The sequence below is a fragment of the Xiphophorus maculatus genome, chromosome 14 (assembly GCF_002775205.1).
Source record: "Xiphophorus maculatus strain JP 163 A chromosome 14, X_maculatus-5.0-male, whole genome shotgun sequence".
Lineage (NCBI taxonomy): Eukaryota > Metazoa > Chordata > Actinopteri > Cyprinodontiformes > Poeciliidae > Xiphophorus > Xiphophorus maculatus.
In genome coordinates this window covers 27,339,191-27,365,448 of record NC_036456.1, presented here as the reverse complement: position 1 = coordinate 27,365,448, position 26,258 = coordinate 27,339,191, and the positions used below count along the sequence as shown (strand labels likewise).

The following is a 26,258-nucleotide window of genomic DNA, read 5'->3' as shown; positions in this document are numbered from 1 at the left end:
TCACCAAACCTGAACTCCAGCAGGACACATTGACAACAAACATTTTCTTTGTGGAAGTTGTTATGGAGATATTTTGACTTTATTTAAAAGCCTGCTTTTCAAAATGCACACAGCATGAATTATTGGTGATTTCTCATGCCAGAAATGGCAGAAAAACCCTTTTGCAGAATGATCTCATATTGTAACCCTTAAAGAGAAATTGGAATAATATGAAATATGTGAATCAAGTCAAAGCTGTAGAAAAACAAAGATCAGAAATCAACCATAAACTTCTGATTGTCGTAGCTCTTATGATTTCTGATTAAATGCACTGTGAGACAGAAATTACAGCTAATTTTTATAAGCATGAACACTTTTGTTTTTCACGGTGAAAAACCAACGTTTGCTCGTCTTAAAATTAGAAAATTTTCCCTCAGCCAGCTGACTGACAGTGTGCAGCAACTGCAGAATTAGACTTCGGTTAATCTGTCACCTTGTCTGCAACTCCTTAAAAGTAGTAAGTCAAAGAAAAAAGTAAAAGTCACAGAAATTATTGGAAATTTTTAGAAGATATGAAACTGAACTTTTTCTAATCATAGTTGTTAGGAGAAATGTTTTCTATTTTAAACATGCACTTAAAAAAACACAAAAATAGTGCAATTTTTACCTGTTTCAGTTCATTTGAGCAGCTTTTTCATTCAAACTTCAAACATAAGTGACAGGAAATGCTAAAAACATTTAATTAGACAATTACTGTCCGGATGCAGCATTAGCATTAGCATTGTGATATCCTACTGAAACAGTGTATATCATTTTATATTGATTTGATTTATATTAATGCCGTATTTACCAACAAGTGGTAATAATGCCTTCAGATGTACATATTCTACCTTTAAAGTAAGTCTGAAAATGTCTCGTCTACAAACGAGTTTTGAACATACAAAATCTTCCAGGCCAAAAAAGAGAGAGAGGTCTGCTTTTTTCTACCGAAAAATTGATGACAAAAATGTATTTCCTTGTGTATTTATAAGAATTTTGTAAGATTGGAAAGCTTGAAAGGCACAGACACAAGAACTAAAGCGTAAATGCTTAGTAACTCAAACCCATTTGTTCTTTTCTCCACCAACCCCGTCACTTCACAGAGCGAACTTACCGTCCTCTGTGGGCACGTAGATGTTGAGGTAGAGGCAATCCTCGCTCTGGTTCTGGATGTATCCCGCCGCCACGTCCAGGTTATCCGTGAACCAAACCGGAAGCATAATCTCCGGCAGAACCCCGTGGACGTTCTGAGGGCAAACTGGGGCAAACTGGGTGGCGTTGCGGATCTCCTGCCAGGACCCCGGCGCCTCCGGCGGCTGAAACCGTCGGTCTCCGATGGGCGCCGTGGCGTAGGGAACTCCGAGGTACTGCTCCACCGGGCCTAAAATCTCATTGTTCAGGTCCTTCTTGACGCCTCTCAGCTTGCCGTAGTTGGTGCTGACTATGGGATGCTTCGAAGGGTCCATTCTCTGGCAAGAAGCCAGACTGAAAAACAAGACGAGGCTCAGCACCGTCATGAGGCAGCAGTCTGTCACGAACCTGAAGGGTCTGGTCCTGGACAACAAACCCCGCCGACTCTGTTTACTCAGAGTTAGTGGAAGGTTGTTCATGGCTGGAGTCAAAGAGCTCAGCCACATGCTTCTAGTCTGTTCTGTCAGTTCGGTCCAGCGGTGAAGAGGGTAAACCATAACAAGATAAAACACCAAAATCAGACGGACTCTTCAATCAGCGCCAGGCAGAAGGTAAGACGTTGGTCTGGCCCTCGGTATGAGATCCAGGTCAGTGGTGAAACTGATTAGAGGCGATCCAAAACACTTCTCCAGGCATGGTTCTGTTGCGTTCCATGCCTGTCCTTCTCCCGTTGTCCAGATAATTGGATTGATGAAGGACTCTGCAGAGTGAGACAGAGGAATGGGAGGAAGAAAAGCAGATAAGAGTGTTTTCCAGGCCTACAGTGTCATTTTATAGCACAGTCAAATAACTAGGTTAACTTCAGTTGCTATAAAAATACTATATATCAAATATGACTTCAAAGAAATTTGACTTTGTAATTTAACACCTTCAATTTGGGCCTCAGTTTCTTTAAAAGCTCCTGCTCTTTCTGAAACTCCGCCTTCAGGAAATCATCACAACATGTCTCCTCTATTAACCCTTTAGTGACATTTTTGCCAGTGTTTCACTAAGAAGTAGCTCATGTAATGATCTCCGCTGATGCAGAAATCCACCAGGTGTTTGCTAATTGCTGCTGGCTAGTCTGAAGGAGCTGCTCTGTGAGATGGAAGCTCAGAAGCTTGGAAACTGCAGCTCAGAGGAGGAGCTGCGTCTCGAAGGCGGGGCTACGTCCACCCAGGTGTTTTGCACAGCTGAATGGTTGCCATGGCAACTAAAGGTTTTCTCAAACATTCATGAACGAATAAAAGCAAAACTCCAAGTATGTTTTTGACGAGATAATAACATCATAACGTGATGTAAAGCTCAAAAAAGTCAATTTTACCTAAAACTGCCCTTTTAAATCACAGATGAAACTAAAATATATTCAGTTTTTTCCCATTTTAACGGTTGTCAAGCTGAGAAAAGACACTACGAAAGACTTTCTAAATCTAGAGGCGGCACTAAGCAGCTCAATCAAAAGGGAACATTTATCATGGAGATTAACATGTTGAGGATCAGTTGACATCCATTTTTTACAACCTTTGAAACGTCTCATTTCTCACTTTATTATATTGCCCCATTCAATGTAGAGATTAACCATTTTTTTTTGTTTGCTTGGATTTAGACAGAAATATCTTCATTTAAACGCTTAAGAACATAAGAGTAGCCCTCATAAGACAGATGCCTCCTGGGTTTTATGAGGGCTGAAGCTCTTATTGCAATCAAAATGGCAGTAATTCAATATCAATAACATCAGAGAAGTCATGCATGGCTAATCGATTCATCTGTTCGTTCGGTTAGCTTAAGATTTGAAGCACAGATCGTTGATGCCTTATTAAATTGTTCTAGTCTAGTTTCGTTAAAACATATAAAACCTCATTCAAACACCTACGCTGAAAAAATAAAACAAGTGATGCAACTAAAAGGAAAAATAGTTAATTTGTTACAAATAATCAACATAAATGAATACAATTTTATAAACTTAATTCGATTGCATGTAACAAATTAGTTACATTTTTTAAGTTGGAGATCCAGTTAATTTTTTTAGTGCATGACTTGTCAAACTTAGACAAAAATCAGTCTGATGTAAGCTTGCGTTTTAATTTAAACATACTTATTATTCATTATTTAACTGATAATTTTGGTTTTATGTCCAACAAAAGCAAAAACTGAAACTAAAACTGTGCTTGATTTATTTGCTTTTCGGTTCGTAAGTTAAAGAAATAATTTTACCCATTTTATTACACTATTGATCGTATTCATTTTAGAGGATTTTTTTTCTGGGTGGGATCAATTAATGATCTTATTTTTAAAAAAATGTAAAAAGGCGGGGTGTGGGTTTTTTCAAAACTAAATTACTCCCACTACAGTTAAAAAATATAATAATAATAATAATAATAATCATAATAATAATAATAATAATAATAATATAAAAATACATATTTCTAAATATGTGTTCATCTGAATTCATTACAGAAAATATCTTCCAAACTTTTGCTTTCTGACAAGATTCAGCTTAAATTTCAAATGTACATTTAGATGTATGAATCATAATGTGTTTTATATACCCAATCCACTCAGTTTATTTCATTATCAGAAGAAAAACCCATACAGTGTATGACTATTTTTCCTTATAACACAATCAGGACTTTGTGACGCTTTAAATCCACATATCTGCTGTATTTTGCTGCTGAACCACGATCTGGACATGTCCGTCCTAAGCTGGTGTGACCTGTATCGGGCCCAAATCCTCCCTAGTTGATCTGTGTTTAACATGGCCGCTCATTCCTCCATATTACACGCAAATCTCCACGGAGAGTCAATGCTGTCCAGAGCCACTTCGTCAGTCCTCAGCTAACGACTCGGCTACTGATGATTCCTGGATTTTTTTTTTTTTTTTTTGCGGTTATTAATTTCCTGGAGGCTTTAGGGTTTGCTTCTGCAGATAAAGTACAGTCGACACGAAAGGACGGAGAGCAGAGGCTGGAGATTAGGGCGATCCTTTCACTGCCCAGTAAGGTCAAAGGTCAATAATGTGCTCCGATAAGCAGCTTATAACAGGCGGGGGCGGGGGAAATTTTTCTGGCTGAACGCAGAACAGGGATGCATTTGGTAAGCCTTAACTGACCCACGGATGAATGAGAGCCCACTCGTAGTACAACCATTCATTTAATCCGAAGTGGAAATTTTCAAATCCTCGTGTAACAGAACCGGAGTCAATAAAAGGACGAGGCACAGCAGAGATTATACCAGCAGAACATGACACTACCGAACAGGGTCATCCAGGTTGGGTCAATCCCGTAAAAAGATCTTTTTCACATTTTGTCACATTGTGGTGCTAAACTTCAAAGTATTTTATATGGTAGACAAACACAAAGTTTCTCAGGCAGGAAACTCTCAAAAAAAATAAGAAGAACGTAACAGAGTTTTACTTTGGGGAAGATGTTTCTATTTAATATACCATGTGAGAAAATATCCATAGCATTCTCACTGATCAGTGGAAAAACCTTTCTTGGTAACTTTTTGCTGATGAGGTTGGAATGCCTCTTTACCATCACCCTAATCTTTTTGCTCTATATTTTCTTCATCATGTTTGAATCAGCTCTCTGGCTTCAAAACCAACCCACTTCCTCTGACTTTGGTTAACGGTCGAAGATTTTAGCTTCTGCGATAGTGGAAAAATGGTTTCCAATGTGCGTATTGATGCTTATTAAGGTACATTATTTGTGTTTAAATTATAAAACAGGCCAGCAGATTTAGAGAAGTTTGAAAGTATTTGCAGGTGTTTGTGATGGTTTTCCCCATTATTGACAAAGTGAATTCTGTAGATGGTAGCTCCAAATGAAATAAAAAGTAATAAATCAGATTAATTTAGCTGTTTGACAATAGAAAAGGAATTTGTGTGAATAAGATGATGCATTTGGACTTCATCCATTCACTTCACTCATTGTGTTTGTGAGGGGAGCAAGAGAGAATTAAACAGATAAAGAGTAAATAATGATATAAACTTCTTCTCAGATGAAATATGACGAATGAACAAGAATTATTTCATGTTTCGTGCTGTGAACTTAATCCAGAATGTTTAGGGGTTCAACTATCGTCTTACATTTATGTATTTTAGAGCTGGGACATTAATTCATTTTTGATTAATTAATCACAGATTAATAGATGAATTTTAATGCAGTTATTTGCATTTTCTCTTTTTTACATATGGAAGGAGCCCGTATTGCTGTTTGACGCACAATTTGCACCTACAATCAACAGCAATGGAAAACAAAACCGCGTCTCTTGACTCGGTCAGGATTAGTTTTTCGCTTCAAAAAATGATTTTTGAACGCTGGAAAAGGTTAGCGTTGTGTACAAGTTGTGCTAATAGGAGTTAGACTATCAGTGAAGATATTCTAGTATAAAATAAACATTTGTTGGCGCAGCACAGATGTCCAAGTTTCAGATTTCTAAAGACGTTTTCAAACAAGTTCCATGAATAACTAGGGATTCCTGAAATATTTGAAATCTGAATGGCTATATTAGCACTTTACAATAATCTGATAGTTTAATAACTTAAATAGCAGATGAAAAATAATAAATATCTTTGTTGTTCAGCTTATATGTCTTTATATTCCATAATTTAGCAACAAAAAGGAGTTTTGAATTAAAAATGTTGCTCATTTTGTCAATATATGGTTTTGCGATTCATTGATTACAAACCCTACACTTAATTCAAAGCTTTAGTTAACTTGATTAAACTGAACTAGTTTATTTTCCAGATATAAACTGTCAGCAGGTAGGCTATGATACAGCACACATGCAAACCAATACACACACGGAAACACACAGGAAAACAAAATAATTATCTCTTTTTTTAATTCACCTTCCTCTCTTTTACACACTCTCCCTCTTGATCACTATAATTATCCATTTTAAGGCCATCATTAACTGAGTTAATGCTCCAGCTGAAGCACTTCTGTGTTTTTGTTGTCTCTCTTTTTTTTCTCTACCTCTCTCAATGCCAATAAAGCCATTCGGAGGAGAAAGTATGAGAGTTAGATGTCCTGAGGCGAGACAGCAGATAATTGGAGTCTATAGACTGATGAGCAGATAAAATGAGCGCGGCTGCTTCATGTAGCAATATAGTTTATGTACAACAAGATCTTTGAGGGGAGAAAATCCGCGGAAACGTATGGATTCTCTGAGGTTGTTCTAATTGTGATGCAAACTACGGCGTCTTTAATTGCTCATTGTCTCTTTCTGGTGCAGTGGGTTCAGACGAAAATGTACTGCAGCCTGCCTTTGTTCTCCTCAGTGCGGACTTTGTTGTGCTGCCCACGCTCCCTTTCTCTCTTTCTCTGTGTGTGTGTGGATGTACATATATGCTCTCAGAGAAGCAGGGCAGCACAACGCACGCTCTAATTAAACCGCGGAGAGTCTGGAGGCTGGCCTGCTTTGAGCCGAGCCCCGTCGCCGACAGAAACTCAGACACATTCATACATAAAAGAGACGGCAAGGCCGAGAGGCAGAGATGAAAAAAAAAAATGTAAAAACGAGGGCGACAAACGGCAGATGAAAGGTGAAAATGCAGATGGACAGGAGACAGGTCTCTTCTCTCAGGTCGGCGGAAACCCTTCAGGAAAGGCAACACCAGGGTTGGAGAGTGTCGGGAAGTGGAGGCTAATAGTCCCACTTCCACGGGAGGCTGCTGTGGAAGCGCTCACTCTTAAACATCACACCTCCAGTCTGAGTGGGCAGCAGAGCACTCTTCTTCTGAGCAAGCATCTCTGGTAAGAAGCCAAGACACTGGCAGACTCCAGCCTTCCTGGAAGGACCTGCAGAGTTTCTGGGTGCATCTGAGTGTTTAATTGCTAATTGGCTCAATTAGCAGGTTTAATTGGTCCAGCTTTGCTGTGAGCCGCGGGAGAGTTTAAGTGATTGATGAAGCAGAGAGGGAGAGGAGAAGGTGATGCTGAGGCAACAAACGGTATAAAAACGGGAATGTGGTTGATATTTCACTGTCATCCCCTGCAACACTTAAAAAATTTATTTTAGGTCTAGTTTCTATTGCAAAACTAACTTATAAGTAGCTTTTCAGCAAGATAGGAGCTTGTTTTAAATCAATAATTTCTTAAAGGTGACATATTTTGCTTCCTTGAACAAGTTACGGAGGTCTATGGACAAAAAAAAACATGTTCATTGTTTTCTTTGCACAAAATCATTCTAAAAATGAGATTTTACCTATTTTGAGCCTTTGTCACTTTAAATCCAAATAATTAGCTGCTGGCCACGTCCCCCCACCCCTAACTCAACGTTTATCCTCACACATGAAAATGACTTCAAACAGATGCATAATTATACAACCTTACATCTTTGAAAAGCAGAACTGGAGCCTCCTGCACAACCAACAAGAATGCAGCAAGTGGTTTCTGGACGGCAAGTCAACAATAAAAGACTTGTCTTTTCCAGCAGACCAAACATGTTGGAACTCTGCTTGGGTTGCTCGGTGACGGGCTGAGGATTTGTGACATCACAATGTTTTGAAATGCTCCTTTTCCAGACACAAAAACACATTTATTTATTGCCCAAAAAAATCGGCTTGCTGATTTTTAGAAGCAGTAGATACCCCTCAAAAAATTACAAAAACGGGCAAAAGGTGAATTTTGCTTAATACAACCCCTTTCATATTGATGGAAAAGTTCTACTGGCAGATTGTTCACTTGTAACAGAGAAAAACTATCTATTATAAGTGAAATAATCTGCCAGTGAAACTCATATATTTTCAAAATTAAGGAATTATTTGATTAAAACAATCTCTTACATCTTTCTGAAAAGTTTCTTGTAAGTTAGTTTAATCTTATTTCAAGTATATAAAGATATTTGAAATAGAAACTAGACCAAAACTACTTGGTGAGATTTTGTGTTTTTGCATTGTACTCCCACAAACAGCTTTAAAGGAACAGGTCTACCCCCCAAAATAGAGCAGCGTTCATACACTCGGCGCTATTGCACACACACAGACCCGCACACACTCATCCATGATTCATGTCGGAAGCAGAACGTTTTCTTCAACCTCCCAGCGGGGTTAGAGAGGCAGGCAGACCGCACAGGTCGCTCAGCCGAAGACTGAACAATAAACCCCACTTCCTTCACCCACCTCCTCTTATTTCAGGATTTAAAATCTAAAGGGAGAACTTTATAAGAGCCACTCTACAGTTTTTCACTTCTTTATCAGCCTCTTTACCGTTGGTAAAGGCTTTTATACGTCTGTGTCACTGGGAATAAAACAAAGAAAATGATAGAGACCTACTTTACTGCAGATATTTTCTCTAGAAATAGGACTCGCTTCAGCGACTGAGTTTCATTGCTAAACCTGTGCATGCTGGTTTTGTTCGCTGTTTTCCACAAGTATTTATACTCCTTCAGCTTAGTTACAATCAAACACTTCAATGTTTTTTATCTGGAAAAAATCAATGTGATTAACTTGTTTAATCCCAAATTTCTTCCTGCAAACTACCTGCATGCATTTCAATCCTTGCACATATATAATAAGTTTAAGATGCATGGAAAAAAACAAGATGAAAAGAGCAAACAGCCAAACATTTGACACCTAGCATAGAGCCATCTGTGTGGTATGCTAACGGAAACAATGTTGCTCTGTTTACATGGATGCAAGGATAAAATTATTATATATCAGTAAAAGAACATATACAGAGAATTTTTTAGTTATACTTGTCAAATTATTTTATTCACTTTGTCTTTTACAAGTTTGAGATAGGCGTTTACCTGCAGCAGCGCAGGCAGGAAGTAAAGAGGACCACTCACACAACTTACATGAGACAATCTATTATTTTATTTCAAAATTAAAGTCAAAACAACACTTTTAAAGATTCCAGAAGTTAAAAAAGGAACTTGTTTTAAATCAATAATTCCTTCCTGATTTTTACAATGATAACCTGTGAAAACATTTATTGTTGTAAGTTAAATAATCTGCCAGTGTTGTACTTTCTGTCTGTGATGTGTTTGTTGGTGGAACCAAAATGTAGATAGGTACTGGGAGCATAAACTGTGTTGAATGTTGTAATGAGAAAAATAAAAACTCCAGGGAACACAGGGAGCCAGAGCCAAACAAAAACAACAACAAAAAAACCCAGCAGGGTAATACGGGGGAAGTAATAAAGAATCACAGTAGGAATGAGAGAAAGGTGAATAAATACTGGGAGAGTGAATGTTGGAAAATTAGACCGGGCTGATTGACTAACAGGGTTCACGTGTGAGAGGAGAGAGTGAAAATGGCACAAGGGGCGAGAGAGAATACACAACAGGAGAACTAGATTATTATTAGTTTAATTTTCCTACGCAAGGACTAAACAAACCGACTAGAATCACTGAGAAAGGGCTGAACTAAAGTAAAACAGGAACAAGTCTAATGTAATCAAAATAAGAAACACAACAATAATGGAACATTTTCATATAAAACCTGCTGACCACATATCCCGGAACTCAGTTTAGGTTGCTAGGTAACGGGGCTGGGCCTTGCTTAGGTTGCTAGGTTACGGGCCCGGGCCTGTTGATTTGAGACGTTACAATATGGAGGCTTTTGAAACGCTCGTTTTCCAGACCAAATATTAATTTATTGCCAAAAAATTGTCTGAGTGTTTTTTTTCAGTGCTTAGGCTGTTTTTAGAAGCAGTAGAAACCAAATTGAAATACAAATACTTGCAAAATGTGAATTTAGCATAATGCAGCCCCTTTAATACTGATGAAAAAGTGCATGTTTATTTCACTTGTTACATAAAAAAATATCTGGTTGTAAGTGAAATAATCTGCCAGTGAACTCGTACTTTTTCATCAATATTAAGGAATTATTGACTTAAAACAAGCTCCTACATCTTGCTGAACAATTATTACCATCAGAAGAAAACTAATTATAGATTTTGATCACAACATGACAAACTATTGGGCCGGGACTCAACACATATTGATCACGAATGTCCCACCTCTGTGAGGGCAATTATCGGATTCTGTCACCGGTCGTCATCGCCAGACGGTTTTTGATTACTGCTGCCAGAAATATTCCCCAAACGGCGAGAATGACGAGCGAGATTAGTTATTTACGATTATCTTCAGCAGTGCTGGACCAATCAGCTGGTCTTCAACTGAAATCGATTAATTTTCTCTCCATCGATTCTGACAGATAAATGTTTTTCTCACTGCAAAAACACAAAATTTTACCAATTATTTTTTTATCTATGGTTTCTGGTGAAAATATCTTAGTAAGCTTTAAATAAGACAAAACTAACTTACAGCTTTTCAGGAAAATATGAGAGCTTATTTTAGGTCAATAATTCTTAAATATTGATTTTAAAAGAACTAGTTCCAATACTGGAGTTTTATGTTTTCGCAGTGCAAGGACTATTTATGTAATTATGGAGAACCAAACCTGACATAGTTAAAAATAAAAGCAGAAATATACAGTAGATATTTTGTTTTTCCTATATATATTTAGTTTTTTCTTTTCCTTAAACGTGCGGAAAATGCAAAAATAAAATACATTTCTTGACAAAAATGCATGCGTAAAGAAAAAGAAAAGCATAAGGAAAAAGGAAAGACAAAACATTTATAACTACATTCAACTTTTATTTTAAGTTTTGTCAGTTTTGGTCCTCCATATACATACACAATTTCATTATGTAATATTGCCAGATGCTAAAATGAATTTAAGAAATTAAAAGATCCAAATCTGTTTTTGTTTTTTGTTTTTTTGCATTAAATGAAATCAGTGGGACAGATTACGTAATATAATCTCAATTCATGAATATGTTCCCTTAGTGTGTTCTTTTATTATTCTAACCTTTTCTTCTAACCTGAAGAAAAGAATAGATTAAAAATACCTCAACAATGCTCCAAATTACCAATCAGGCTTGAGGCAGTACATACATTTTTAATTACTTTTATTTAATTATTTAATTTCTTTTTGCATTGATGAGCTACTAGAACATTATTATTACCTGGTATCTGCTCTGTGACTGAATTTGTACATTTTAGATTTCTAAATATTCTTTGTTTAGAGTCCTGCTTCAAAAAAAAAATTATCTTATAAATACAGAAGCTTAAAGTCTTTCCTTTCTGTGACAGATCGTACAAACCTGACCTGAATATTCTGTAAATTCCCCCAAATATTTAGTGTAGATGATTTCTTAAAGAAATAAGAATCTGGAAAAGAACACAAAGTTACTTTATAACAGGATCAAAACTGAGTTTTGAAACTCTTCTGCTGAATCACCTTTAATGTTCTCCTGAAACCATTTAACTTTCTTCTCTTCTCAGCTTCCCTCCAACACTCTGCTTATTATTATATTAGATTATTACTAAACTACTCTGCCTTAGCAGCAACACTGTTTCTGTTTCTGCTGCAATAAGAAGCAGCAAGAAACTTGCAGGAGACCATAACGAGTGAAAAACAATCTTACTAACCACAAAGCCTGCATAACAGGAAAAAGAACAATCCTGAACAGATCATCAACCAGAGCAAAACAATTAAAGTCTTAAAAATTTGTCGTCTGGCTGCAGAAACTATTTAAGAAGTGTGAAATTTGCTGCACAGACAATTAAATTTCATTTTGCGGGTCTTCTATTTTTAATGTCGCCCTCGTCCGCACACGTGTGAACAATTTTCTCCCTCATTAATTACAACAAGTCTCAGCAGAGAAAACGTTGCACGATTTATTACTTGTTCATTTTTTCTCCTACAGATTGTAACTTCGAGCCTGATGTCAGACTTATGATGTTGCTGCCAAGAGGGGCGGAAAGGTGGAAGGTTCTGGGTCTCAGCTCTTCTATCAGGTAGCATGAAAATTATAAGGAGTTTTTAGCATCAGTCTCACTGTTGTTGTCATTTAAGACAGGCAAAAGGCAGGGCAGCTTTATTATGTAATGTGAAAACAAGCTTAACCCACTTTGAGAGCATTAATAGTAAATACTATTGAGATTACGCCTCTTCTGTGTATCTAAACGATATGAAATGTTTTGGTTACGATGATTTGTTGACTCAAGAATTGATAGTTCCTTCATTGTGTTTTCGATTTCTTGGTTTATTTCTAGATTTTGTATTGTATATAAACAACTGTAAATCTTTGAAAAGCAAAAGTGGAGCCTCCTGCACAACCAACAGCCACTGTACAGCGCAAACAACAGTAAAACCAGCTGACCAAACATGTAGGAGTTCTGCTTGGGTTGCTAGGTGACAGGCAGTGGATTTGTGATGTTACGTTCTGGAGGTTTTTGACACCTTTGTTTTCCAAACACCAAAAAAACAGAAATTTTTTTAAGCTCCTGTGCTGTTTTTAAGAGCCGTATTATTCCAAAAAAAATGTAATATTGTGATTTAATATTTGAGAGACTAAGGTAGCTTATCGCTTAAAGATGTTTGACTGTTTTGGAAGTTTTTTAAGCTCTTTGGCTGTTTTTAGAAGCGGTTGAGACCCAAATAAAACTACAAAAATCTGAAAAATGTGAATTTTGCCTAATAGGTCCCCTTTAAAATGCTTTGCTTCAATAAAATCACATTAGCTGTCGTTGTTTTCTGCTGATGCTCATCATCTTCAGAGTTTGACTTGCTGTTTGTTCAGAGGCGACTATTTGAAGGCTGTTTGAGCAGCTATTGTGGCTAATGTGGTCAAAATTTTGTATTTTTTCAGTTTTATGCCAGGTTGATTTCGAAAACTACAACATTTTACCCTTACAAAATAATACTAAATGAAATCAGTGTTTGAATCCTGAGTCCTTGTCTGATATAAACACAAATAAAACAGACGTAAAGCTCTCTCCTTGCAGCTGCCGGGCAGAGTAAAAGTTAGTGCCAACCGTTGTCGGATCCTTGGCTGGAAGAACGAGCCAAAACAAAACACCTGCAAGCCTCGATTTCAGATGTTACCTTAACCTATTTTTGGCTGAAATGTTTTATTTCTTTGGTGAAATTAGCATCACAATCACATCCATTCACCTTTTGGCTGCAAGGCTTGCTAGGAACGGTCCAAATCCAGCAGCTGCAATAATCCCCTCTGTAATTGTTTCCAGCCTCTACCTGACTAGTAAAAACACATTCAGTGTAAAGCACACATGCCAAACTCATGGCCCACTGTAGCTTTTCATGTAGCCTTCTAGACTAGAAATCACATCAAGAAGTCCCTCCAGTTTTTTCACAAAATTCACACAAAATTAACAAATATCCACATTTTTCCTGATTTTACTGCAAGTTTTTCTCAAAATTGATCAAAAACGTTTCGTTTAAGTCACTACTGCCTCAGCCTCTCTCGTGTCAAATTATAGTCCACGATCGATACAGCGAGTAACAAAAATTCAGATTTAACATCATACAGTAACATCAGACATTGTGGTGCTATTTTTAAATTAGCACCACAAAATCTGTGATTTTGAATGCAAAAAACACTAAACAACCAAAGTCAGTGTAAAAAGATGTTCAAAATTGTTTAATTTTAAGACACACTTATTGAAAGCTGAAACAAAAAGCTATTTATGGATATTTTAACATCTTAATGGGTTTTATCAATGCATTCTGGTACAACCGGCCCTTTAAGAACATTCAGATTTACGATATGACCCAAAATGGACATTTGTTTTGACACCCCTGATTTAAAGTAAACAGGTTGTCAGGTTGAGAGTCAAAGTCAGCATCACAAAGAAAAAGAACATTTTAGAATAATATATCTGCTCCTGTGACAATTTGTGCCTCTTTTTAATTACAAATCTGTAAAAATGTGGGATTTACTCTCAGTCTGCAGCTTTATGACATAATTTCTGGCGTCCTGAGTGCAAAGTAACTCTAAGGCTAAAGTCGGGTCGACGGCGAGCGATTCAACAACGGCGGCGCAGTAAAAAGAATCAGTTTGATCTCAGCAGATGCTCCATTATTGGCCGTGTTTGGCAGACTTGTGTTTGTATGTTTTCCATCCAGCTGACAGATTCTGTGTGGGCTGTGAATAGAAAAGAGCCGGCGGCCAGGTCAGTTTTGCTCAGGCTGCTGTCAATCTCAGGCTTTTTTCTCCTATTATTTATCGCTCTGCGTGTGTCAACCTGAGACAGAAGTTATTAAAGTCAGAGCTGAGCTCAACAGATCCAAAGCTGAAGGGAGGACATACGCTAAAATGAAAGTAATGCTTCGAATATTTGCATGTACGCTGCAGAGCTCCCTCGTTTTTCCGAATATCGTAAAATATTCCAACACGGTTTCACAAGTTTTATTAAATTTCAGAGGAAAGCAGCATTGCTATATTTTTATTTCCAAAGCCACAGAGATAAACTCTCCTTATCTGTGTAATCTGCTATCAGTTACCAACAGCTGTTCTGGTTTTTACTGCTCTCCATGGGCTCTGCAGGGCGTCCAGGATTTGCTCTGAAAATAGTAAAAGCTGCTTTTTATTTTCTTTCTATTTTTTTCTGGCTTGAGAATAACCTTCACAACAAATACAGATTTGGTTTTCTCTGGCAAAGGTCAAAGCACTTATAAAATAACAAAACAAACAGTGCAACAGCTATTTGAAGGTTTTTGCATCCATCATCCCTCAGTTTTGGTCTTATGGTTTATTTTCTTCATTTTATGCTCACTTTTCTGATCTTCAAATGGTGACAGACTTTAACCTCAACAGACAGAAGGTTGAAATAAATGCGACACATGGGAAATTAAAATTAAAATCATACCAGCTTTTTTGGGAGAAGTGTTTTTCTGTGTACTGAGTTCCTAATATTGTTTTATGGTGCAAAAAGGCAAACTCTGGTCCGTCTACAAACCGCGGTTTCTGTTCGGCTAAAGTGAATTCTGACACGGTTTGAATGCAAACGGATCAAAGACCGCCCCAAAAGCACGAAGTGGACTGTGGTGCAGGGCATTCTGGGTAAATACAACCAAAACAAACATGAGTCTAGCGCTAGAAAGAGAAAAAACAAGAAATCCTACAACCACTCAAATCACTGCATTTTTGTTTACATTCATGAAAAAGGAAGTTGCGCTCTGTGTCTTCCTCAGAGATTTTTCATGTCGTTTCCTTCAGTGGTTCTTGGTGCAGCACCCCCACAGGTGAGGAGGGGAACATGTTTTTCCTCTAGTTTTGTTTGTTTGACATAGTGCAGTGTGAAAGAGAACCACAGCAGCTGAAAATGTAACAAATGTTGCAACTTTTGACCTTGGAATACTGTGTGAAAACATCCTAAAAGCAACTAGATGTTACCCGTTTGTACGAACTGACCTTCAAACTCTAGAGGTGAAGCATCATTGCTCTATAAACAGCTACAGGACAAGCAGTACTTGCTTGTTTTTTAAGAGATCCAACTGCAGGTTTGGTGCATTAACAATGTCTGTTTGATGAATGTCCATGCACAGGTATGTAGGTCAAATGTAGGGCCTGCATTCACTTCATTCCTGCAACTTTATTGCATCAGGAACCAAAAAAAGCAAACATTTCTTCTGCGCTGCAGCATCCCTGCAAGCCAACCATGTGTCTATCTCCATGCATTGTCCATTGTTGTCTCTCCTTCCTCAGACTCCATTCAGTCTATATTAAACCAGACTGATGTGACGGTGGAGACAATGGGCTGATACACTGCCAGCTACAGTAGAGGCTCAATGGGACGGACAGAAGGTGGTCTAGACGGAGGAGGTGCTGTCAGTGGATTCACTGACCGGACGCAGGCAGCAAAGCTGAAAGTGCGATTCTACAAGTGTGTTTCTGAGCGAAGGAAGGGATGTTGGGGTTGTGGACCAATGAAGCGTAAAATTGGAAACAATGTGTCTGCAACAGTTAAAAGCAAATATTTACAGGGCTTTAATTTGCGCCGAGCTTTCAGCGTGGGTCAGAGCGTCTGTGCGGCGGACGCCAAGGAACTCGGAGCGGTACGGGCGCTAATTAGACGCACACGGTGGTAGATTAATCACAGGCTGACAGCAGCCTGCCAAGTAGCTCCATCACCTTGTCTGGCGGCAAGCGTATCCAGTCTTTATTGTCTCTTAAAGAGGCAGTACGTGTTTTCTAGACACAATCAAGTAACTATGTTACCTTCAGTTGTTGTAAAAATGCTATATATCTATGAAAAACAAATTAAATTTGACTGCAAAATTTAACATCTAGAAATTGGGTCTCTGTCTCTTTAAGAATCTCCTGATCTTTCTGAAACTCCGTCTTCAGGAAGTCATCACATTGCTCCTCTATTAACCCTTCAACAATGTTTTTGTATCACTGAGAACCAGCTCCTGTAATGAGCTCAGCTTTTAAGCAGTTCAGCCAGGTGTTTGCTAATTGCTGCTGGCTAGTCTGAAGGAGCCGAGTTGTGCAGTTGGAAGCTTGAAAACTGCAGCTCTGAGGAGGAGCTGCGTCCTTGTAGGCGGGGCTAGGTCCACTGCTGAGCAGTTGCCATGGAGATTAAGGGGTTTCTCAAACATTCAGAGGTATGTAGTCATTATGTCAAGATGTACAACAAAAAAGTTGATTTTACATAATACTACCCCTTTAATTTTTCTGATGTTTCTCGAACACTGCAGAAGCACAAAATCTTACCAAGTATTTTTAGTCTAGTCTCTAGCGCAAAAATCTCAGTACACTTAGATAAAAACAAAACTGACTTACAAGTAACCTGTCAGCAACATACAGGAGTTTGTTTTATGTCAATAATTCCTTAATATTGGTGAAAAAGCTTTTATTCTATTGGCAGATTATTTCTCTTGTGACATAGGAAAAAGGTTTGTGCTTGTAAGTGAAATAAACTATCAGTGCAACAAGTACTTTTTTATCAATATTAAGGGATTATTGACTTTAAACAATGTCCTGCATCTTGCTGAAAAGTTACTTGTAAGTGAGTTAATTTCAAGCGTACTAAAATAATTATTGCGCTAAATTATTATATTGCTGTTTTGAGACCATTTCCAAATAATATATTGACAATGGCATAAAGTTCAGCTTTTCAAAGACCAATAAACTGTAATTTAGTAAATTATCTTCCAGTTCCACTTCATACTGAAACTGGAAGATATTTTAAATATCCAAAACAAAAATATATCAATCAAACACAATAAATAAATAAATGGATTATGAAGAGTCTGTAAACAAAACTGTCCTTCAAAAAAAGAAAAAGAAATCGCCTGATTTTAATTTATCATATGATTAATTGACTAATTGCTTATTGCCACAGGGTCAACTAAGATATTTGCACTAGAAACCAATTATTACTTGGTAAGCCTTTGTGCTTTTTGCAGTGTAACACGTGAACTGGCGCAGACTCTCCTCTCAGTCGTCTTGCTCTGATTACTTCCTGCTTCCTGATAAATCACCAGCCATAAATCTCCCTCCTCACCTCGTTTGAGGACAAGCTCGCGTTCTGACCCAACATCTGGTCCAATGGGAGCGTTCGGGACAGGCGGAGGAAGACACGGCGCGGCCCTGAGGGCGCACAGACCTTCAGCGGGTCGGTGGACGCCGCCGCAGCATCAGAGCTGCATAAACATGCCGCCATTAAGCGCCACGGTTAAATGCATTCCATATATCAACATTTTACCGTCTCCTAAGTGGTTTTGACCTTGGATCAGGGTAATGTAGGTTACTGCGCGGCACGCGGGAGAGTTTTAAAACCTTTAAGAGACTTTTGGAGCAGCTCTAATTAGAGGAGGATGAAATGGGTTTTATATTAAAGGGGCTTCTGTGCGTCTGATCAGAAACTTTCCTAAGATTCGCTCGCGAATGAAGGACGCTGAACTTCACAGGAGAAGGACGCTATCAAACGCTGTGATGCTCAGAAGAGCGAGCGTCTGATGTGAGCTGCTCTCAATAGATGCAGTCATCAAAAAGTTGATGTGTTCAGATAATTAAATTTAAAAATGACTTCTATTCCAATAATTATCCCAGTTGCAAATCTTTTACTGATGCTTAATCCATGTGTTTTCTCAGGAGGTGAAAGTTAATCTGTTTGAACCGTCTACCGAATAAATATTCTTGACATACACATTTTTATGCTGACTTGTATAAAAACCTATTTCTATGCATCTAAAGAGAATAAATAGGGTGAAATTGAATTGTGTAAGGAAAGAATTTGTTATTTTTTTCTCAAAACATCAATAAGCTTCCCAAACAGTTCCACCCACTTCAAGCATTTGACATAATGAGGCATGTGAATCTTCATCAGCGCAGACAGAGCATCTGCACAGCATAGAATGAGATTCGGAAGCGTATGCATCTGGTTACATTACAGTACTAACATCTATAACTGTAACACACATTAGATTCAGTTGCATTTAGAAACTTTAATAGAACTGATTAATTAGCAAATGTAACATAGTTAATGTTGTATAGAATTAAAACTTGTCATTATGTGACAGAGGAGCCGTCACATAATGGGACTGGGACTTAATTATCGAGTCCGTGTCAGCATGCGAGCACGCCAGCACACACGTACACAATCGCTAACTTACTTTTTGTTGCAGTTTAAACTGATGTGGTTCATCGTGGGTGCACACGCGGTGTTCCTGCTACAGTTAACATTCATCCTAACCCGTTATTTTCAGCTTTAAACATTTTCCCGGTGCTATTTTCAAGTAGGGTTGTTTCCGGATTGTGTCGCGCCGGGAGGGAGTCACGTGATGACGTAGTGATGTCATCAGAACGTACTGAGTGTTTTCTATTAAATTGAGTATTGTATTTTTGTTTACCAATTTATTTATTTATTAATTTTTCTATTATTATTATTCTGTATACTTTAAGAGTTTATTTGAGTTAGAAGTAATTGCTTAGGTTTTTTTTTTGTTGTTTTTTTTTGCTTGTTTGGACTTTCTGTGGGAAAGTCTGTGGCTAGACTCCTGAGAAGTCACGCTGAAGGTGATGGACTCTTACAATGAAGGTTCTGCTGTTTGTCTGATTTTAACCTGCCTTGGACGTCCTTTGTATATATTCTGCACCTGCCATCTTCGTTCACCTGAAGAAAAGCTTAATAAATTTCACTAAAGTGATCTCCAGCCTTGGCCAGTCATTTCTGTTTGACCAAGTCATAATAGAACCCGGTCACCCATTACTTCCAAGTTTGGGTTCATGTGTAATGGGTGAAACAGCACCCCCTCCTGGTGGTTGGCAGTGTTAAATATAGTGAACACAGACATCTCGTTGCCAGTTCATGAGAAATGGGCGCGAGGTAGGTTCACTGAGTTTAACGCTCTGGTAAAATGTTATGTTAGCTTGATGCTAACATGACATGCTATTCCTCGTAAGGTGCTGTGATGAACCTGATTCCTGATCAGTCCATATTCTGTTCCGTACAGATAAACATTGTTTCATCTCATTCTGTCTCCTGGCCCTTATTCAGACAACGCAGAACTGATTTGAACTGAGCTAGAATCCGATCACGATTATCGAGGTTACACAAACATCATGTGATTCACTTATTAGCATCGGTTAAAGAACAGATCACTGTTGTAGGTTGTCTAACAGGAAATCGACAGAGTATTGGGTCAGACTTGGAAAAAATGAAAACCTTTAAAAAATGAAATCACGAGAATAAAGTTATAATATTATTAAATTAAACTGAAAAATTATGAGAATAAAGTATAAATAATACGAGAATAAAGTTGTAGTATAATGAGAGGGTAAAGCTGAAATATAAGAATAAAGATGTTATAACATTAGAACAGTCATAACAGTTCAAGAATAAAGTCGAATTAATATTAGATGCTTTGAGAATATATTCATAATACTTTGGTAATAAAGTTGCAATATTACGACTTTATTCTAGTAATTTTATTATTTTAATGACATAATTTACTTTTTTATTATTTTATTAAAATAAAAAAATAAGATTTTTTATTTTATTTATTTATATTTTTGGGGGAGTATTAGGGCATATTATGCAATCCCCTAAAACTCCTTTGCATGATATAGTCTGGAGATAAACTTATAAATACAGATTTCCACACTTTTCCAAACTGTGTAGGAACTTTAGTTTCATTCAATATGATAAAATGAATATTAAATTATGGGCTGGAGACACAAAAACAAAAACATTTAGATTTCAGTACAGCGGTGCATAAACAGCAATAAAGCTCACTGGACCGAGCTTGTTTCTGCTGTCCAAGCTTCTAAAACAAAATATTTTATAATATAAATGCACAGAGTCAGATCGGGCCAGCGCTCCGGGCAAGGATTCACTAAACTGCAGTAATGTAACTCAGATCCAGACCAAAACCTACAGAGGATAAACAGAGGGTCAGTTTTAAACTGGGTGAGTAGGACACCGACGGGGAGGATGGCGCCAAAGGCAACGCGAGGCACAGAAACCTCCAACGCTGTGGGGTCGAATGGGGTCGAAGCGAGCAAGCGAACGTCGCTGAGGGGAACCGAGGGCGAACGGGGGACAAGCGGCAGAGAGGCTCTTTGACTCCGTTTACAGTCAGACGGGAAACGGATCACATTGATTCATGGATCAGGTGAAGGCAGGCAGGTTGTGCAAACTGAAATAAATCAGCAGTTTTCTGGCCGTGTCTCCAGAAGGAGCAGATATCAAGATGTCAACAGACTAATTAGAAAGTTTTATCTGAACTTGCTTCTGGAGAGCGATCACGCAACAAGTACGGCTCAGGTTGTTCCTCTGCTGCTCCAGTGTCTATTCTGGAGGAATTCAATCAATACAACTGTTTCTGACTGTTGGTGCTCTTATACAGCATCAAAGGAAGATTTATCTGAGGCTCTGAGGTGTTTTGATTTTCTCAGGTTATATTTCGTGTTAGTTTTCTTTTCCTTAATGAACGGAAATGTACTTGCTTTGCTCCAGCAATTGCTCAGAGAAATACCAAGGAGGTTTTTCTGTCTTTTTCAATCAACAAAGCACTAGCAACGGGATAAGCTGTGTTGACGTTTGATAATTAATCTGCCCCTCACAGACAACTGGATCGTCATGGAAACATACACGAACCAGGAGAGTAAAAACCTTGTCTTTAAAATAAAAACAAAACAGTTCATTACGTGGGTTGTGTTGGTGTAGTGGAAACGATTGACCTGCTGTCTTTTATTGATTAAAAAACCAAATACCTCTTACTACTCATGAATATGCATGAATGGCTATGACTGTGGTGATGAAGTTGCATTAAAACTTACATTAAAAAGATTTAAAAGTGTTAACTTTGCATTTTTTGGTAAATAATGATGATGTAAATCAAACACCGATGGGGAGGATGGCGCCAAAGGCATTTAAATGTTAAAAGTTAAAAGTATCAATATTGCATTTTTTTTCAGTAAATAATGACACTTTAAATGCAGCGTTGCATTAAAACTTGCATTAAAAATGTTTTAAAAGTATCAACTTTGCATTTTTTTGTAAATAACGTCCATGTAACGCAAACATACATTAAAACTTGCATTAAAAGTATAAATTTTGCATTTTTTTCAGTAAATAATTTAACTGTTATTGCAAAGTTGAATGAAAACTTGAATTAAAAGTCCATTAAAAGTGTCAACTTTACATTAAAAATGACATTTTTTACCAAAGGACACTTCATTACAACAGTCACAGCCACTCATAAAGACTCCATTTTGTTCCTGAAAGATATTATCTCATGTTTATGACAGTATTATGTCAGTCTTCTGCACACTTCTTCATATAAAGTGTTACCAAAACGCCTTTAGGAAGCCCGTTAATCAACAAACGGAGAGCAGTCAGAGTCGTGCCTTCATGGTTGCATGATCGCTAACGATACCTTATGAGACTCTGGGATGCTTGAAATCAGGTTACCAAAGATCTTACAAGGACATGATGCTGGCAAACAAAATTACTCTCATCTGACTGTTAATGATCAGCTGTGAAGCTCGAGTGGGAGCGATGCATACACACCGGGTGTGTGAGACAGAGAGGACGACAGCGCGCTTGGCCAGGCGCCATCTTGATCCCGTCGTCCCACACAGATGGTCAGAGAGTCACTGGAGCAGCCGACATGTTTGACTGTCTGCTTCCCAAACACGATGGCCTAAATTAGTTAATTTCCCTGCAATATTGAAAACTGTCCTGCTTCCTTCTGTGGTTCGCATAAAAAGAAAGGCCAGGGTGAGAATATTCTTCTAATTATAATCAGCGGAAATAACAAGCTGCAGCGTCTGAATGCATTCACCTCTCTGCTGCAGATCCGCCTGTGGCGACTCATGTGTGAGAAATGAATATTCATCCAGGTCCTTTAATCCACAACTGAACTCATCTAGAGGAGCAGAGTTTGTTTTACAACAGGAAGCGAGCTGCATAGTGCTCTTAAATATAATCAGCACAATAACAAAGGATTTCTTTGTCGCAGCGATGAAAACAACGAGAAATCGTCACAAAATAAGGTGTTTGTTCAATGCAGTAACTCATCATCGTAAAATTGTTTTCTTCGTAAGAAAATCCTCACTGTTGAATTTCCGTCCTTTGCAGTTTAGCAGATCGTGGCTACATGTAAAAATAAAGCAGAAAACTAAAATTTTTCTAATGTTTGAAAATTGTTGAGTAGCAACAGGAGATTAGAGAGCAAAGAGGAAGACTTAAAGAAGAAAAATAAGCTGCAAAAACTCAAAATGTTATCAGATATTCAGTCACTAAAACTGTGATCAGTGCAAAGGAGAAAATAAATCAGGACTGTAGTTTGAAGTTAATGCTGGAAAATCAACCAAAACATATTTATTGATAAACATAATTTCAGAATTACTCTCTCTGTCACTGGAGTTTCCACTGGTCGTATAATTGCACAATTGGACATTTGGAAAAGAAAATTCCTTGATAGAAACATCCTAGTGAAAGCTTTATGGCTGTAACAAATTTGGTTTCATTCTCTAAACTTGAATGGAAACACTTTTTTCTCTTCACACACGACACATGAACATCAACCGGATGTTTCCGCTGCCGCAAACCACGAAGAAGAAGATGACAGGAAGTGGCAAGAGGATGATTACGCTGTAGTTTTTAAATGACTTATCGCATAAACCTCGCAGTCACACATACATATCCCCCACCCCCATCTTCACTTTGCCATAATTGGACCTGCTGCTACTTCTTTGGTGTGGTTGAGTGCCTTTGGTTAATTTTAGTTGTATATATTGTTATTATTATTATTGTGTGGTTGTTTATTTTATTTATTGTATATATTTGACTTTTTGCACGGGAGTTGCAATAGAAATTTCGTTGAATCCTGTTCAATGACAATAAATGCTATCTATCTATCTATCTATCTATCTATCTATCTATCTATCTATCTATCAAGACACTTATTCATGTGCGATTTCAATATAATTTCTTCTCTAATGGAAACTCCGCAATTACGAAATTGTGTTGGGTTTTTTTCGAAAGTTTTGTTTATATTGTTAAAGAAATCGCAGCTGCTGTGTCTGGCAAACCACAATCCTCCACCTGATGAGGAAGAGGTTTGAACATTCACACCTACAGAGCAGAATGACTGAATCAGGTCTGCAAACCGAGGCTCCTGCATCATCATCTTCATCTTCATCTTCTCCAGGCCTCACAGGCAAAACGTCGTTTCAATCCGTTCTGCTCCTATCTCCAGACTTTTTCCTCTCCTCTTCCTGCTTTCTGACACTTCCTCCCTCCGTCTTCTCCTCTGAATCTGCGCCTCCTATAATCTGTTCCTGTCGGTCGTCTTTCCTCCGCGGCGGCTGAGCTTCAGTCTGAGCGGCGTGTTTGGTGCAACACAGCGGGATACCAAATGCTGCCACTGCATCCTCTCTCTTTTTTACTGGCTCCTTTTTTAATTCCTCTGTTTGCCCCCAAGTAACTCACTCAGCTGCACTGCAAAAACACAAACTCTTACCAAGGATCTTTGACTAGTTCCTACTACGAATGGAACTAGTAATTTTCCATCAATATTAAGAAATTATTGAATTAAAACAAGCTTCTATATCTTGCTGGAGAGTTATTTTTAAGTTAGGTTTGTCTTATTTCAAGAGTACTGAGATATTTTTGTACTAAAAAAATAGACAAAAGATTTTGTGGATCCAAAAATATAAACAAACTGCAAAAACACACAATATTACTAAGTATTTTTGTTTCAGTTTCTAGGGCAAATATCAAATACATGAAGTAGGACAAAAATAACTTACAAGTAATTTTTTAGCAACATATAGGAGCTTGTTTTAAGTAAATATTTAATTAATAAAACATTAACATGGTATATTATTTTACCTATAACATAGGAAAATTTTCTTGCTGTAAGTGAAATAATCTGCCAGTGTAACTATAACCTTTTCATCAATATTAAGGAATTAGTGACGTAAAACAAGCTCCTACATCTTTTTGAAAAGTTACTTGTAAATTAGTTTTGTCTGATTTCAAGAATACTAAGATATTTGCACTAGAAACTAGACCAAAAATACTTGGTAACATGTTGTATTTTTACAATGCGACTTAGGATTTACAAAAATCAAGGAGGACAAAAACAAAAAAATTGCAACCTGGGGGTTTAAAAGCTGCAAAAGTGTATTTACGACTTGAAAAGTAAAAACAATAAACAGAACGAGTGGAAGCTGAATGGAGAGAGCGGCCATGGATCTGATGAGATTTTACTACATTTGACACAGAAACATGGAACAGCAGCAGCTACTGTGCTGCAAAAACACAAAATCTTACCAAGTATTTTGGCATCATCTATTGCAAATACATTAGTTCTCTTGAAATAAGACAAAATTACCTTACAAGTAACTTTTCAGCAAGATATAAGAGCTTGTTTTAAGGTAATAACTCTTTAATATTGACTTTAAATAGATTATTGTTATAGATTATTTAGCTTTGTGAAATAATCTGTCAGTTTTTAAGGAATTATTGACTTAAATCTTGTTGAAAAGTTACTTGTAAGTTAGTTTTATCTTATTTGAACTGCATTAGACCAATTTACTTTTGTGTTTTTGCAGTGTAGGTGTCAGTTTGTGCATGCATGTCCCCAATTGTTCCTTTTTTTTTAGGTCATTGCTTGCTGTTCCTAAGCATCAATTACTCTCCAATCTATCTGGGAAAGCAGCTCCATGCAAACATGCAGCGAAATTAGCGAGAAAAAAGTAGGTTAGAGTTGTTTGTTTTTCACTTCTTCCTCCCCAGCACAGTTTTTGTTAGCTTTCCCTCACTTCCTCTGCACAGCGTCATAAAATATGTATAAGACAGCGCAGCCTGTTTGATCCCCATATGCCGTAATTTGAATGAGATGGATGAAGGACGAAAGCAAAGCATGACCATAAACTCGTTCCTTCAAAGCCGAGCCCCAGCTCTTTGTTTTCATCCATTTTTCTTTGTCATTTTTGCGAGCTGCCTTTGTTTTTGGCAGCCCTCCTTTGTTTTGGCCTCGCTCCCCGCTTCTCTTTTTTTTTCTTTTTCCTTTTCGCTCTCCCCTGGGTGCAATTTTCTCAGAGCTATATTCCACGCTCAATACTCATCTACTTTTCTCCTAAATCTTGGCGTCGGTGTGCGTTTCGACCTCTTAGCATGTGATTGCTAAGGCCTTTGACCACAAGGAGAGGACAAATCCCGCTGCTCATGAACTCGTAATCTTTACAGCCTCCGACAAGAATAACTGTCCCTTAAGGCCAGAGCTAGGTGCTAACTGTAAACTTTGACTCCTGTTTTCTGCTGCACGGTTCAAACTGACAACCTGATGGACTGGGAAACAATTTGAACCAGAGATAAATCGGTGAACAAAGTAGTTATAAATCAAGTTTCAGTTGACATAAAAGGCCGAATTAAAGTGTTTTCTCAAAGATTTTATTAAAATATAATAATAATGCTCGCATTCTCACTAAAACCAGGAAGATAGAGCACATAACACCAGTTTTAAAGTCCCTCCACTGGCTCCCTGTAGCTCAAAGAATAGACTTTAAAATACTGTTGTTAGTTTATAAATCACTGAACGGCTCAGCACCACAATACATTAAAGATCTGCTGTTGTTATATCAACCTTCCAGACCTCTCAGGTCTTCTGGTTCTGCTCTGCATCCCCAGAACCAGAACCAAATGAGGAGAAGCAGCTTTCAGCATCTATGCACCACAAATTTGGAACAAACTTCCAGAAAACTGTAAAACAGCTGAAACACTGA

At 37.8% G+C, this 26,258-nt stretch overlaps 2 protein-coding genes across 4 annotated transcripts in view; both read right to left on the bottom strand.

The window, feature by feature from the left end:
* The window catches only part of LOC102219596 (neuroligin-2-like), a 291,900-nt gene that overhangs the window by 146,110 nt on the left and 119,532 nt on the right, over positions 1–26,258 (bottom strand). For all 3 annotated transcript variants that reach the window (XM_023346421.1, XM_023346423.1, XM_023346422.1), the window contains exon 3: positions 1,133–1,909. In XM_023346421.1, coding sequence (XP_023202189.1) covers positions 1,133–1,706 — 574 coding nt within the window. In that variant the 5' untranslated portion in view covers positions 1,707–1,909. The remainder of the gene's footprint in view (positions 1–1,132; positions 1,910–26,258) is intronic.
* Positions 15,989–26,258, bottom strand: part of LOC111610910 (olfactomedin-like protein 3A) — a 13,503-nt gene continuing 3,233 nt past the window's right edge. The window contains exons 6-8 of the mRNA XM_023345982.1: positions 18,305–18,359; positions 17,521–17,659; positions 15,989–16,075 (exon numbers count right to left, since the gene is read on the bottom strand). Of these exons, the coding sequence (XP_023201750.1) occupies positions 15,989–16,075; positions 17,521–17,659; positions 18,305–18,359 (281 nt within the window). The remainder of the gene's footprint in view (positions 16,076–17,520; positions 17,660–18,304; positions 18,360–26,258) is intronic.